The sequence below is a fragment of the Carcharodon carcharias genome, chromosome 8 (genome assembly GCF_017639515.1).
Source record: "Carcharodon carcharias isolate sCarCar2 chromosome 8, sCarCar2.pri, whole genome shotgun sequence".
Classification (NCBI taxonomy): domain Eukaryota; kingdom Metazoa; phylum Chordata; class Chondrichthyes; order Lamniformes; family Lamnidae; genus Carcharodon; species Carcharodon carcharias.
The window spans coordinates 68,844,679-68,861,421 of record NC_054474.1 but is presented as its reverse complement, the minus strand read 5'-3'; the positions used below and the strand labels follow the sequence as shown (position 1 = coordinate 68,861,421).

The window sequence follows — 16,743 nt, the reverse complement described above, 5'->3', positions numbered from 1 at the left end:
GCTCCAGCCGAGGACCATGAGGGTGCATACTGCTCCTGAACATAGGAGAAATATGTGCCATAGAACCATAGAAAAGATACGGCACAGAAAGAGACCATTCAGCCCATCGTGTCTGTGCCAGCTGAAAAAATTAGCCACCCATTCTAATCCCACCTTCCAGCACCCGGTCTGTAGCCCTGCAGATTACAGCACTTCAGGTGCAGATCCAGGTACCTTTTAAATGAGTTGAGTGTTTTTACCTCAACCCACCAATCCGGGCAGTGAATTCCAGACACCTACCACCCTCTGGGTGAAAAAGCTTTTCCTAATTTCCCCTCAGTCTTGTACACCTCAATCAGGTCACCTGTTAGCCTCTTCTATTCTAAGGAAAACAACCCTAGCCCACCTAATCTTCCCTCATAGCTGCAATTTTCAAGCCCTGGCAACATTCTTGTAAATATCCTCTGTACTCTCTCCAGAGCAATTATGTCCTTCCTGTAATGTGGCAACCAGAACTCTACACCAAACTCCAACTGTGGCTTAACCAGTGGTTTACACAGTTCCAGCATTATATCCCTGCTTTTGTATTCTATACCTCATCCAATAAAGGAAAGCATTCACATACGTTCTTTGCCACCTTATCTACCTGTCATGCCACCTTCAGGGACCTGTTGTCATGCACTCCAAAGTCTCTCACTTCATCTACTGCTCTCAATATCCTCCTGATAATTGTTTATTCCCTTGCTTTGTTTACCCTCCCAAAATGCCTTACCTCACACTTCTCTGGATTTAATTCCATTTTCCACTTTCCTGCCCACTCAACAAAACCATTGAAATCATTCTGGAACAACAGCAATCCTTTTCACTATCAACTACTCTGTCAATTTTTGTGTCATCTGCAAATTTCCCAATCATGCCTCTCACACTTAAGTCCAAATCATTAATATATACCACAGACAGCAAAGGACCCAACACTGAGCCCTGTGGAATGCCACTGGAATGTGCCCAGGGCGCTTACTGACTCATCAGCAAGGCTCAGAGCCATAGTGCTGTACGGACCTGGCATTGATCAGAAAGGCCAACAGTGCCACCTCTCTCTCTCTCTCTTTTTCTCTGTCCCTTTTGTCCTTGCAGGCAAAAAGGGTGCACAATACCTGGGAGGGGTTTTACACCATCAGAGGAGTGCCCCATCTCCACATCAAGAAGAGAGCCATGGAAATCGCCAGGGTGGTCCTGCAGGAGAAAGTTGAGGAAGGAGAGATGGAGAGGGTGAAAAGGTGCACTCACAATGGTGAGTCCCCATGTGTGATTACATAGGGTGGTACTAGTTGAAGAACAGAGCACTGGTATGCAAGAGGAGGTGAGAGAGGCAGAGGTAGCTGTGGGCAATTCCTTTTGGAGGATGGAGGACAGACATAGCCATGCTCAGCATGGTGCAGATGAAGGGCCTCGGGAGTCACATGAAAGAAAGCTTTACTTAGACCAGCAGCAACAGGTGTGTGGCCACATGCCAGTGTTCCCTGAGGCAGTGGGGGGGCATGGGCTGAGAATAGAGTAGTCCATGGAGCTTAAGTGCACCATCACGGTTCAGGGCTTTGACCGTATGAGCTTCTCCATTGAGAGAGTGGTCAACCTCATAGAGAGTCATAGGTAAATGCAGGAGCAGTGCATAGACGTGCATAGAACATATGCCACACTCGGTAGCATTGACTAGTCAGTGACACTGATGCCACAAAGGTGTTTGGAGTGGATGGCATTTGCACCCCAACTGTTGCTGCACTCCAGCCAGAGTGCCAACCAAGGGCTGAGACAGTCATCAAAGAGGATAAAGGTGGAAAACCTCGGGATGCCAACATCATCATCAGCCTCCTTGGCTTTTCTGACTGAGGGCCAACTATACGGCAGGGCCCAGTGATGACACTAATACAGCAGTCTCTGGAGGTGTCTCCAATGGTATCTCCACAACGAAGATGACCATCACATGTACCTCATCCGTGAGCCGAGTCAAGCAAGCAAGATGCCTCCACCTCAACCGAGGCCACAAAGGAAGTACCGCATAGAAGTGGCCGGGAATGAAAAGTCGAGCAGAGCGCTGAGTAGTTCACCTGGAGTTTGCTTCATTTGTAAATGTGCAATTTGTAACTTTGACACTTAAATATTGACTCATAATGCCAGATGTGAGCTTGCATTCTTTAATGACAACCCTGGAAAAAAAAGGGAAGAGATGGCAAAGGAGCACAAATATCATTAATGGAGGGATAGTGAGACCTTTGGACAGATCTGCATCATTCATTGGCAGTAAGAATGGATCCAGTCAAGGCTGCGTCTTCAATGCAAGTGTTCTCAGGTGGGTGAAGTTGAGTTCCTGACCATGCCGCCCTCCTGGCTTAGAAGGGCTGAGTTGAAATGTGCCTGGATCAGATGATCCCTGATGTTGATGGCATCTTGACAGAACTCTTGAGTCCTCTGTTGGCCTTGGTCACCTCCCTGCACAGCTGGGGCACTGCTCTGTTCTGCAATGTCCATCTCCTCCTCCTTCTGTTCTGCCTCTTGCTTCTCTCTCCCTTCGATGAGCTGTGCCATTTCAAGGTCCACACCGCTCTGGAGGATCATGTTATGGAGGGAGCAGCAGACCACCACATTGCAGAAGACACTTGCAGGAGTGTACTGCAGGGTGCCAACCAGCCAGACCAGGCACTGAACTACATCTTCAGAAGCCCGATGGTCTGCTCCTTGTGAGCAGGCGGTATTGGTTGGAGAGCCTCTGTGCCTCCATCTCAGGGTCACATAAGGAGCTGAGTAGCCATCTCTTCAAGGGGTTTCCCATTCCCCTAGAATCCATCACAGAGTTTTGGTGGTGTGATTAGCCCAGCACCATGGACTGCCAGAGGATGAAGGAGTCATGGCAGCTGCCAGGAAAGTGAACACAGATGTGGGGGAAACTCGTGTGCTTACAAACCAGCTGTAGTTTGAGGGAAGAGAATCCCTTCTTACTGGCCACTTAGCCAGCACCTTGATGGTAAGATGGGTACAGTCGATGATGCCCTGCACCTAGGGATATCCAACGATGGAGGCAAATCCTATTTCCCTTTGTGCCTGTGTGAGCCCATCTGTTTGAAATTGTATGAACTGTCCAGCTCTTGCATAGAGGGCATCAGTGACCTGCAAGATGCAATGGTGTGGAGCAGTGTGTGAGATGCCACCAGGGTCTGCAGTTCCTTGGAGAATCTTTGGAAGGAACTAGAGACAATGATGTTCAAGAGCACAGTGAGTTTGACAGCTACTGGCCGGGCATGGTGAGCAGTGCTGCAAGTTGTGAGGTCTTTCATGGCACAGATCTCTTGTTACCATCTCGTTAGAGGGTCGCAGTTTCCTGCGACAATGGTTCTCTGTCATGCCCAGATAAGTCCGCCTGGAACCAATTCCTGCGTGTTTCTGTTACCAGCTGTCACCTTACTTTACTCACAATAGTCTCTGGAGCGTTAACCCTTCCACTTGTGTCCCTATGATGTTAGGTGGGTCATACAAACATACGAAATAGGGGCAGAAGAAGGCCATTTGGCCCCTTGAGTCTGCCCCACCATTCAATAAGATCATGGCCGATCTGTTTGTGTTTTCAATGCCACATTCCCGTCTGACCCAGATAATCTTTGATTCCCTTGCCTAATAAGAATCTATCTACGTCTCCCTTAAAAATATTCGGTGACCTCGCTTCCACTGCCTTCTGAGGCAGAGGCCGGGATTTTCCGTGCCCGCTGGCATCGGACGTGTTCGGTGACATGAACAGACAATCTGGCGAGAAGGCAAAAAATCGGTTTTATGATATCATGAAACCAGTTTGCGATCGTCTGCTCAGCCAGTCAATGGAGGGCCACGTTTCCTGCCATCGGACATTGGGAACTTCATTGTAATACATCTGCATATCATTATAAGCCCTGCCCACTGGAATCATTCCCTGTACCCCCCACACCCGTTGGATTGTCCGCCCACGTTGGCATGATTGCACACCAGCATGTTTCACAGCAGCAAATAAAAGGCATGCACTGGGTGGGCTGCACTTCGAGGGGAACTCGGAGGCGAGTGCACAGTAATATTGCGCAGCACTTGCCAGGATCGCCTGTTGGACTTCAAGCTTGAGGCGCATTGCTCGGGGGGAATGCAAGGGCTGCCCTGTGGTTGAGGTGCATTTTGAGGGGAGTGGTGCAAGGGCAGCCCTGTTGTTAAGGCGGCTTGGGGAGATGGGGGTCAAGGGCTGCCCTCCAGTTGAGCTGACTTGTAGGGGTTGGGGGGGCAAGGGATGCACTGCGGTTGAGGGGACTTTGGAGGATGGGGACAAGGGCTGCCCTGCAGTTGAAGGTAACACACAAGCACATGCGAAGTGGGAGAGGGGAAGTGGCCACGCATTAGGGAAACCTGTTTAAAGTGCCAATTCCTCTGCAGTTGAGACAGTTCAGGTGCAGCCACATTGACATGCTTGGATTTGGGCCTCTAGCTTCTCTGCCCACTCAAGCAACGCAGAGGCATCTAAGTTCTCCAGAGCTTTTCACCGCTCGGGCACAGACTGCAAAATAATAAGCGTTTTAGTGGGCTGCAGAACAGTTGGACGACTGGGCACGTTGTACAATCTCCTTGCTAAAGCTGGCCATGGAGCAGTCACTGGTGGAGGCGCTCACAGCCCCTTGCAACGTCATCATCCCGGTTTGGATCAGTCTCCCCGATGATTCAAGCTAACAGTGCAGCCTTGTAGTGTGGGTCAGGAGAATGCCTGTACCTGAGCTGAGAGCACCGCGTGCAGTCCAGTGGGTGAAGCTACTGCCAATCGGTCGGGTGGAGTGTGGCAGAGGTGGGTGGGGTTTCGGGCAGCCACGCAGCGCACTAGTCTCTGGCCATCCAAGTAGTGGCCAGCACTCTCCGGGACGTGTTAATAGGCCGTCACACTGAACCAGGACAGATCCTTAGTACACCCATGCTAACCCACATGTCTCTCTTTCTGGGCAACCGCTTTGCAGAACACCTGCGGTCTGTCCGCAAGAATGACCCAAACCTCCCTGTCGCTTGCTATTTTAACACTCCACCCTGCTCTCTTGCCCACATGTCTGTCCTTGGCTTGCTGCATTGTTCTAGTGAAGCCCAACGCAAACTGGAGGAACAACACCTCATCTTCCGACTAGGCACTTTACAGCCATCCGGACTGAATATTGAATTCAACAACTTTAGGTCGTGAGCTCCCTCCCCCATCCCCACCCCCTTTCTGTTTCCCCCTTCCTTTTCTTTTTTATCCAATAAATTATGTAGATTTTCCTTTTCCCACCTTTTTCCATTATATAAAAAAAAAAAATTTTTTTTACGTCTTTTATGCTCTCCCCACCCCCACTAGAGCTATACCTTTAGTGCCCTACCATCCATTCTTAATTAGCACATTCGTTTAGATAATATCACCAACTTTAACTTTAACACCTATGTGTTCTTTTGTACTATTGTTGTTGACATCTTTTGATGATCTGCTTCTATCACTGCTTGTTTGTCCCTACAACCACACCCCCACTCCACCTTTCTCTCTCTCTCTCTCCGCCCCCCACACACACACCTTAAACCAGCTTATATTTCAACTCTTTCTTGGACTCAAACTCAAGTTCTGTCGAAGGGTCATGAGGACTCGAAACGTCAACTCTTTTCTTCTCCGCCGATGCTGCCAGACCTGCTGAGTTTTTCCAGGTAATTCTGTTTTTGTTTTTGTTTTGTCTCTCTTTCATCCTGCAGGAGAAGTACATCAGGATCATGGAGCCTGGTGAACTAGCTGTATGCCTCATGGCATACAGAGAATGAAGACAACGGAGAAGAGAGCGACTGAGGCTCCTGGCTGCACATAGGGAGGAGGAGAACGCTCAGGAAGAAGGGGTGGCTGGAGCTCCCGCACATGGTGCTGAAGAGCCACAGTGAGCCATCGCTGGTTGGCGCCTAGCTACACCCACGGTGTATAGACACCATCTTTCATTCCTGCAGATGACGGAGAATCAGTGTCGCTGAAGACTGTGCATGTCTAGATTACTGGTTGATCACATCTGCCTGCTACTGCAGGATTTGGCGCCACGGGGACATGGAGAGCATCCACTGCCTGTGGCTGTGAAAGTGATTGCAGCACTCAATTTCTACTCCAGTCCAGTGGCTCCTTTCAGGGTTCCACAGGTGACTTCTACGGGATATCACAAGCCTCCACCTACAAACGCATCTAGGAGGTCATGGATGCCATCTTTACGAGGCACACAGCTTTGTGTATTTCACCCAGGACCAGGAAAGCCAGGATGCAAGAGCGATTGGATTTGCCTAGATCTCGGGTTTCTCACAGATGCAGGGTGCCATCGACTGCACTCATATGGTGCTCAGATCGCCATGGCAACACGTGGTCAACTACATCAACCACAAGTGATTCCATTCGCTGAATGTGCAGCTGCTATCCGACCACCACAAATGCATCCTGCAGGTCTGGGCACAGCTTCCAGGGAGTGTCCATGACTCCTACATTCTCAGTTGGTGACAAATCCCTGACGTCTTCCAGGGTCTACAGAGGCTGCAGGGATGGCTCCTCGGGGACAAGGGCTACCCACAGAGGCCATGGCTGATGACACCTGTGCAGTGGCCTCAGACTGTAGCAGAGCGAAGGTATAACAAGGTTCATGCTGCAACTCGCAACTTGATGGTGCAGACCATCAGGATGCTGAAGGTGAGGTTCCGGTGCCTGGACCGGTCTGGTGAAGCCCTGCAATACAGTCCGCAGAGGATGTCATGCATCATCATCGTCTGCTACACCCTTTACAACCTGGTGCTGCAATGGGGAGAGGAGCTGGCTGAGAAGCAGCTGGAGGTCACCTCCAATGAGGAGGATGCTGATGGGAATGAGGGTGAGGAGGTCCTCAAAGGCGACGATGATGGGGATGAGGCCCTCGAACTAGCCAGATAAGGCAGATGCGCTCGGGAGGCCCTCATGGCTGTTAGATTTGTGGAGGATGATGACGACATTCAGGGAGGAGACATCATAGATCCTCACATTGCATTTGTGAACATTTGACTCCAGTCTGGCTTATGGCAGTGCACATACCCTCTGTGATAATGTTCCTGTCATGGAGACGCAGGGAGCTGATGATGACATGCGGTGGGGACACTCCATAGATCTTCACATAGCCTCTGAGAATGTCTGACTCCTGTCTAGCTATATCAGAGTCCTATCATAGAGACACAGCCATCAAACTTTAAAAGCACCTGATCCTTTGTCCGCCTTCAGCACGTGACCCCTTCAGGAGCACAGCGTCACTGGTCACAGATGCTAAAGAAGATGGGGCCTTAAAGGTGCTGAGAGCATACAGAGAGAATGATGGAACTCTGTGACGCCTGCCTACTACATTCTGGCAGCAATGACAGGCACCACTGAGGTGCAGGCATCAGTAATATTTCCAGGGAGTGTGAAACTGGACCATCACTTTGGTCTGAAGGCTGCACAAGCACAGGGAAGAGGCCCTGGACTGAGACACCTGCCTCTATCTTGTGCAGAAAGATTTCACACCTGAGTGACAAGAACACTGCTCATCAGAACAAGGAGCCACAGGCAGGGTGATGTTCTTAGGAGTTTATTCATAATAGTGAACAGTATGTACAAGTGATCAACACCCACAGCCAGGCTGTGCAACTACTTTTACTTAACTTTCCTAAATCTGCCGCTACATCTTGGTGCTCCCCGGACATCCATAGCAGAGCTAGAGGCAGCCTGCTGACTGCTACACCCTGCCTGTGATGACCTTGGCTGGCGTCCTCTGGAGGGCTGAGACCTGTAGGGCCCCTGCCCTCTTTCGGGATCCTGCTGTGTGGCAGTGGCACCTTCCTCGGCCTGTGGAGCTGGAGCTACTGAGGTCACAGGAAGAGGGGATTTGGGTGGGCTGGACACTCCTGGAATCACCTGGATGGATGCCCCAGAGTGTGCACCTGCTGATCCTCCTCCCTGTGGGTGCCCAAGGGGCCCAAGCTGACTCCTTAAGGAGAAGGGGTAGCTGGAGTGAGATTGAGCTGCCCTATACCCCTCTCACGTACGCCCTGTTGGAGGCCAACTATGGCATCAGCGATAGGGTTGAACCCGCACAGCAATGCAGGAGTGACGTCCTGGACTAGGGTCTCCATGGCAGCCACCATTCTATCAACGTTGACCTCGGTACATTGGCATGCCGGCACTATCACCTCAGCCTGAAGGCAGAGGAGTGCAGTGGACATCCCTTCCTGATATTCCTGAGCTTGCCTTTGCAGCTCCAGCAGCTGTGACATGACCGGGTCCATAGGTTCATCATCTGACTCAGACTCAGCAAATTTCTGACCTCCAGCAGTCCTCCAAATGCCAGACACCTGGGAAGTGCTTGCCTTGTGAGTATATGAGCTGAGAGTGATGAGAAGAAGGAGTTACCCTGGTGGAAGGGAGGACATCATTCGTCCTCTTGCAGCACTGGGTGGCTGTCCTCTTTTGCATGGCATTGGTGCTGACCACAGCTGCCACCGCCTCCCAAGCTGGGTCAGTGAGGTTGCTGCCCATCTTGCAGCTAGAGCGGGGGTAGAGGACATCACGGCAAGCCTCCACTGTGTCCAGAAGGCACTCGAGGGACACATGATTGAACCTGGCGGCTGTGGTCATTTTGCCTTTCAGACCCATGTCTTCTTTGAGGCAATCGTGGGCTGAAAGCACTGAGATGTGTGCGCGCAACTGGAGTTTAAATATAAAAACAAAAAACTGCGGATGCTGGAGCTCGATAACAAAAACAGAATTACCTGGAAAAACTCAGCAGGTCTGGCAGCATCGGCGGAGAAGAAAAGAGTTGACGTTTCGAGTCCTCATGACCCTTCGACAGAACTAGGTGAATCCCAGGAAGGGGTGAAATATAAGCTGGTTATATTAACCAGCTTATATTTCACCCCTTCCTGGGATTCACTTTGTTCTGTCGAAGGGTCATGAGGACTCGAAACGTCAACTCTTTTCTTCTCCGCCGATGCTGCCAGACCTGCTGAGTTTTTCCAGGTAATTCTGTTTTTGTTATGGAGTTTTAATATGGTGGCTGGTGTGATGAAGCGACGAGGTGATGGTGAGGTGGGTGCATGAGAGCCCACCCACCATGGAAATGGCGTGTTTCCCAGGAATGCATAATTAATGCGGCAGGTTTGGGACAATACAGTGTGGAAAACCACCATTGCAGCCAGCAGGTAAGACTTTGTTTTACCTGCCCGCTACAGCAGTTTGGGCAAATCTGGGATGATTTCACCCAGAGAGTTCCAAAGTTGCACAACCCTCTGAGAGAAAAAATTTCTCCTCATCTCTGTTCTAAAAGGGCAACCCCTAAATTTAAAACAGTGCCCCCTAATTCTGGACTCACCCACAAGAGGAAACATCCTTTCCATCTCCACCTTGTCAAGACCGTTCAGGATCTTATATACTTCAATCAAGTCACCCCTCACTCTTCTAAACTCCAGTGGAATCAAGTCAAGCATGTCAACCCTATCATCATAAGACAACCCATTCATTTGAGTTATCAATCTAGTAAACCTCCTCTGACCCACCTCCAACACATTTACATCCTTCCTTAAATAAGGAGACCAAAACTGCATATGCAGTATTCGAGATGCAGTCTCACCAATGCCCTGTATAACTGAAGCATAACATCTCCTACACTGCCCGAGCATGTACAGACCAGCCCCCCCCCCAAATCTCTACATATCCAATGGCAACTCTGTGTCAATGGCCCTGTGCCCCTTTCAGCCGTGCCTCCTTTTATGGGCCTACTTGATATCGTGGTGCACCCAGGAATGGCTCTCCGCTGCGTTGTCGCCTTTATGCACCTAGACTGTCCCTGATCCAATGTGCAACCCATATACCCTCACCAAAATCCAAAATGCCCCGTAACGAGTTGGAAATGATAATTGGCCTCATTCCCAAATCAGGCAGGTTTCTGGGACCCACTTTCCCCCAAACTGAAGAAAATCACCAGCATTAGGAATGGCGTGAAATGGGCATGTTGGCTGGATGGGATACTTTTAGCACCTGCCTGCCTCCATTCCCGCTCCTATTGGGACTTTGATGGCATTACCATTGCTGAACCCACCATGACCAACATCCTGGGGGCTACCATTGACCAGAAACTGAACTGGACTAACCATATAAATACTGTGGCCACAGTGCAGGTCAGAGGCTAGGAATCCTGTGACGAGTAACTCACCTCCTGACCCCCCAAAGCCTGTCCACCACCTACAAGGCACAGGTCAGGAGTGTGATGGAATACTCCCCACTTGCCTGGATGAGTGCAGCTCCAATAAAACTCAAAAGCTTGATACCATCCAGGACAAAGCAGCCAATTTGATTGGCACCCCCTTCCACAAACATTCACTCATTCCACCACTGATGCACATTGGCAGCAGTGTGTACCATCTACAAGATGCGCTGCAGGAACTCACCAAGGCTCCTTAGGCAGCACCTTTCAAACCTACGACCACGACTATCTAGAAGGACAAGGGCAACAGATACATGGGAACACCACCACCTGGAAATTCCCCATCAAGCCATTCACCATCCTGACTTGGCAATATATCGCCATTCCTTCAGTGTCAATGGGTCAAAATCCTGGAACTTCCTCCCTAACAGCACTGTGGGTATACCTACACCACAGGGACTGCTGCGGTTCAAGAAGGAAGCTCACCACCACCTTCTCAAGGGCAACTAGGGATGGGCAAGAAATGCCAGCCTAGCCAGCGACACCCACATCCCATAAAATGAATAAAAATAACCAAAATTTCTGCCCATTAACTCGGTTTCACAGATGCTGCCTGACCTGCTCATTATTTCCAGCATTTTGTGTTTTAATTTCAGATTTCCATCATCCGCAATATTTTGCTTTTGTCTGACTGTGCACACATTTAAATGGTAATCCTGACAATTATTGATTTGATTAATAGACTATGGAAAATTCCATTTTGGAGAGAGCTTCTTGTACTCTCAGCTGACATTGTTGAAAATGTTGCTTATTCATTCTTGATAGTGTTATTTATTACATTTGAACTAAATGTGGAAAAATAGGATCATTTTGACTGTCCAATAGTGTGAATTGGCTGAAAACAAATTGCCTATCTGTTTTATATCTCCCCATTTTTAGTTCCAATATAAAGAAACTGGGAGAGACGTAAAACAGTCTGCTGATTTGCTACTACCCAACTCACACTATCACATACAGTCAAAATAACCCCCAGTATATTTTCATACGTGCAAAGAGTTTCTGTACGGAATTAAACTACATGACAATGGGAAGACACATAGAGGTGACCCTGGAAATTCAGTGGGCTACATTTACTGTATCCTTACAGATTAAAATAATTCAACCGAGTGCTGCAGGAGCTCTGTTATTGCATGACCTTAGCATCACCTGGGCTATTACATGGTCTGAATAAACATGAGGTCTGTTGGAACTAAGTAAAGAAAGATTAGTTACTTGGCTTCCATGTTTGGCTAAAGCTGCTCCGTGGCACAGTATGTGTGTTGACTGTTGATGAGCTCTTTTATAGCATGATAAGTAACCAGTCAGACATTAGTTCAGCTCTATATGGGCCAGAATGAATCCAAGTTCTGCCTTCTTCATCATTCGGTGGGTATCTCTCCATTGTGCCTGCTCAGTTAATGATCACTGTTGCAGACATGCAAAGAGCACTGTCCACCATCCTGTGCCAGTCGTCTTTGGATAAAGGAAATTTGTTGGCAGTTCATGTTAACAGTTGATTCATTGCAGGAAAACAGAGAATGCTCTGTTGTCTGTAAGAAGCAAGGTTAGCAGTTAGGCTGTGCCAAGGGCATAGGGGATGAAATTAATATGGTTATTGATGTACAAAATTAGATGGATTTGGATGTTTGAGAGGATGAAGGTCCAGATTTTCAGTTTGTTCTGGAATAAACAGGGTGAGTGTGTATGTATATATCCATAAACGTGCACGCACACATGGAATTCAGTCAGTGTGATTCTGTGATAATGCACAAGAATAGCATCTCATCAGCCCTCTAAAGAGACCATGTGATTGACTGACCAGGCTGACAATTGTGCAGACACTGGTTTAGATTTTCTGCCTCATTCCACCAGCTCCTGCGTATAATTGAAAGTACGTGACAGGATATTGCATAGGAGCTGCTTGACCATCTCCCTGCTCACCTCAGCGACCCTTGGAACATTTAAACAGACCTTATTATAATTATGGGATAAGATGAGGTTATATAATAGGAACTATTTCCAGTCCTTTGTGTACTAGCAATGCCTCTACATCCCTGGTTTCCAGCATTGCTATGGGCTGCAGGAAGATTTAGAGTTATATTCCCCAATGGAGTTGATTGAATCTGAAGGAGATTTGTTGAACTCCCCTCCCCACCCCAAGCATAAAATATTTTCCAGAAAATAAATTTCAGCTACCATAGAAGCCTCTCCAAAACTTTTAACAGCTTTTCTCCACTCAATTATATCCAACTTACCCCCATCACTGCAGAAAATTGCTCAAGTTCAGGGCCACATGCTTGTGCCATGTGGAGGTCCCAACCCATTACACCTCTGCCAGTGGAGCAATCAAGTGGAGGATTCAGTCTCCTATTTTTTTTTTCTTTCATTCATGGGATGTGGGCGTCACTGGCTAGACCAGCATTTATTGCCTATCCATAATTATCGTTGAGAAAGTGGTGGTGAGCTGCCTTCTTGAACCGCTGCAGTCCATCTAGTGTAGGTACACCCACAGTGCTATTAGAGAGGGAGTTCCAGGATTTTGACCCAACGACAGTGAAGAAACGGCGATATATTTTCAAATCAGGATCGTGAGTAGCTTAGAGGGGATCTTCATGATTGTGCAGCCTTGGTTTATGACAAATTTGTGTCATGAAGACACAAGTTATTACTCTGTGACTGATGGACTTTGAATAAGTTTGTCCTTAAATGCATTCATGTATGCTGAGTAAATAGGATTTTCCCTTGGGTGGTTAGCTTTGGTATTTGGGTCCTTGTATCTCTCCTTGTGTGGATGGCATTAGGTTTGGGAAATAAGATTCATCCTTTTATGGTTGGCTTGAGGTGTGCTCTTGTATGATTCATTAAACTTTTATGGGTAAGTCTGGTGCAATAAACACAATCACACAATTGGGTGGAGGACCTCAGGAGCTAATTAATAAATGTTTATGAGATTCGCACAAACCTGAAACCTCAAAAAACCCCAAACTACCCTCCAAATTCAAAGCCTAATGCAGCAAGTGCTGATGATGATGCCATGCCTGATTTTCTGACCTTTGCTAGTAGTGTGCAGGTCTCCACCCGTGGCTTTACAATATTGTTAAAGCAACCAGAGCGCTTAATTCCCTTACGTGTTAAAATGTTCAGGTCAGGTTCTGCTCCATCTCCAATGTTTTAACCCTTGCTTTTCTCCTCCTTTGTGCTTCAAACTGGGAAATGTATGTAAGTTCCAATTTCTCTATTAAGCCTACAGTTATTGTACAAACTGCTCCACTGATCATTCAAATCACAACATGTACAGCCAAACCTCCTTATTAGGAATCGAAGGGAACCAGCAAAGCATACTTTTATATAGGGTCACTTGATAAAAGGATATACTTCCCCTACTGATTGCACTGAAGTTTCAGATGCATGTTAATCATTTCTAATAATGCAGCAAGACCTGGACAGTGTTCAGGCTTGGGCTGATACGTGGCAAGTAACATCTGTACCACGCATGTACAAAGCAACGAACATCTCCAGCAAGAGAGAGCCTAACCATCGCCCCATGACATCCAATGGCATTACCATCACTGAAACCCCCGCTATCAACATCCTGGCCGGGGGGTGGGGGGGTGGTGTTACCACTGACCAGAAACTGAACTGGACTAGCCATATAAATACTGTAGCTACAAGAGCAGGTCAGAGGCTGGGAATTCTGCGGATAGTAACTCATCCCCTGACTCCCCAATGCCTGTCCACCATTAACAAGGCACAAGTCAGGAATGTGATGGAATATCTCCACTTGCCTGGATGAGTGCAACTCCAACAACACTCAAGAAGTTCACACCTTCCAGGACAAAGCAGCCCACTTGATTGGCACCACATCCACAAGCATTCACTCACTCCACCACCGACACACAGTGGCAGCGGTGTGTACCATCTACAAGATGCACTGCAGCAGCTCATCAAGGCTGCTTAGACAGCATCTTCCAAATCTGCGACCTCTACCACCAAGAAGGAGAAGGGCAGTAAATGCATGAGAACACTACCACCTGCAAGTTCCCCTCCAAGTCACTCACCATCCTCACTTGGAAATATATTGCCATTCCTTCACTGTCACTGGGTCAAAATCCTGGAACTCCCTCCCTAACAGTACTGTGGGTGTATCTACACCACATGGACTGCAGCGTTTCAAGAAAGCAGCGCACCCCTTCCTTCTCGAGGGCAATTGGGGATGGGCAATAAATGCTGGCCTAGTCAGCGAAGCTACAGTCATGAACAAATAAAAAAAAGTGTGGCAACAAGCACTATGTCATAACGGAATGCAATAATTAATTATTTATTATTTGTCATGCCAACATGTAAATGCAATGTTCGTGATGACAATAATTTATTGTAATGGAGGTGTTTAATGTTGAAGCTTATTGTAATGAATTGTCCATTTTAACAGTTCCAGTTATAGTTGTTGTCAGAGAGCCTTAACTTATGCTGCACCCCATTATACCCAAGGAACATAGAGCAGTTAACAGACAGTGAATTACTTTGAAGCAAAGTGACTGCTATGACTTCACTGCAGAGACTAAAGAGAGTGTTTTTTTTTATCTTACACCAGTGGGGCAGGAATACTTGGTTGTGATACCATCTATACTATTTTATCTTTTAGTTGTGACTAGATCAACTGGATAGCTCAATGTCTGACATTGTCAAGGCATGAGTCAAAAAAGCTATATTTTTACATGCATACAACAACAATATATTTATATATCACCTGTAACATTTTAAAATGTCCCAAGGAACTTCACAAAATCAAAACATAAAAGATATTTGAGATCATTTTAGATATCATGTTCTATGGAATGGTTAACTTGCCTGCATTTATTTGAGAATTACATTTTCAATATTTCAGCATTGTTTTGAGAAGAAGTATCTTTATTGAGTATGCTCTTACTAAATATTGCTTTTAATTGTAACCCTTTCCTCTTTTGCCTTGCTGTTTCTCAGACACACGCTGGCTTCCTTCAGGAGAAGAGGTAGGGAGCACGCAGGCTCAGAAATCAGATGGGGAGCAGCCAGAAATGAAGCCTGAACAGTTGGATGAAGATGTGGAGAAAGTGCCAAAACGCACCCAGAGCCTTAAAGCCCCTAAACAAAAGCTGCAGCGTTCAGAGGTATCTTGTCATGACTGCTAGCCTCAGTCAACTTTAGATATTTCATTGCTCTCTGTCTATACCCAATGCTGTTGATGCCATCTGTCCCACATGTTAATTTATCACTGACCCCAATTCCATTGGTCCCATTCCATTGCTTTATAGATGATTGTTAACCGGCAGTCAGTGTTCCTAGTCCACATCAGTTAATACCTTCTGCCCCATCAACTTTGATTCCTGTTGATCCCTATCCTCTATATTCAGTGGTGCCATTCAGCCTTCTGTTAATGGGGATTTAAATAATGCATAGGCCATAGGAAAGCATCAGCATGGATTTAGAAGCAACAGTTGTTACAGACTAAACCCGTGAAATTATTTGACGAAACAACAAAATTATTGGTTAGGAAGATTCAAGGGTAGCAAATAGCTGCACCCGTTAAACTTGGGGCAACAAGGACCCATTTCAAGGCCCAACATCCCATGCCCATACAATACCTTACAGAGGTCTGACTAGAACTAGATGCTGGCTCTCTGCAGCGAAGAACTCGGGAACCAAAGACTGTGTTGCCTACCCAATGCCAGAGTGAAAGACATTTCCTCGGGGCTGGAGAGGAACTTGGAGTGGGAAGGGAAGGATCCAGTTGTCAATAGTCCACGTGGGTACTAATGAGTTAAGTAGCAGTAAGAAAGAGGTTATGCTGAGGGAGTATGAGCAGCGAGGACCTAAATTAAAAGGCAGAAATACAAAGGTAATAAATTCTGGATTATTACCTGAGCCACGAGAAAATTGGCATAGGGTAAATAAGATCAGAAAGTTGAATGCATGGCTCAGAAATTGGTGTGGGAGAAATGGGTTTTGATTCATGGGATGCTGGCACCAGTACTGTTGGGGTGGTCTTCACCAGAACCGCACTGGGACAAGTGTCCTGGCAAATCATAGGTGGCTGTAGAAAGAGCTTTAAGCTAGATAGTGGAGTGAAGGGTTTATGTGAGGGAGGATTCGGAAAGTTAAAAAAAAGGACAAGGCAATAGTGTAGGTTAGCGATATGGATATTGATAACCAGAATGTGAGGGAGGGACAGAGGATACCTATGTAAGAGAGCACCAGCAAATATGGTCAGAGTAGGGAAAACAGTAGAAGGACAGAATTAAAAGCTCCTTATCTGAATGTGCACAGCATTCCTATCAAGATGGATGAGTTGATAGCATATATAGAAATAAATGAATATGATATGTTAGCCTTTACAGAGACATGGTTGCAAGGTAACCAAGCCTGGTACCTGAATATTTAAGGATATTTGACATTTCAGAAAGACAGGAAGAAAAGGAAAAGGAGGTGGGGTAGCTATATTAATAAAAGATCAGAT

The 16,743-nt window shown here is 47.1% G+C and overlaps 1 protein-coding gene across 1 annotated transcript in view; it reads left to right on the top strand.

The window, feature by feature from the left end:
• LOC121281448 (receptor expression-enhancing protein 2-like) overlaps nucleotides 1-15,418 on the top strand; it is a 104,464-nt gene extending 89,046 nt beyond the window's left edge. The window contains exons 8-9 of the mRNA XM_041194394.1: nucleotides 1,114-1,270; nucleotides 15,231-15,418. Of these exons, the coding sequence (XP_041050328.1) occupies nucleotides 1,114-1,270; nucleotides 15,231-15,418 (345 nt within the window). The remainder of the gene's footprint in view (nucleotides 1-1,113; nucleotides 1,271-15,230) is intronic.
• The last annotated feature ends 1,325 nt before the right edge of the window (nucleotides 15,419-16,743 follow it).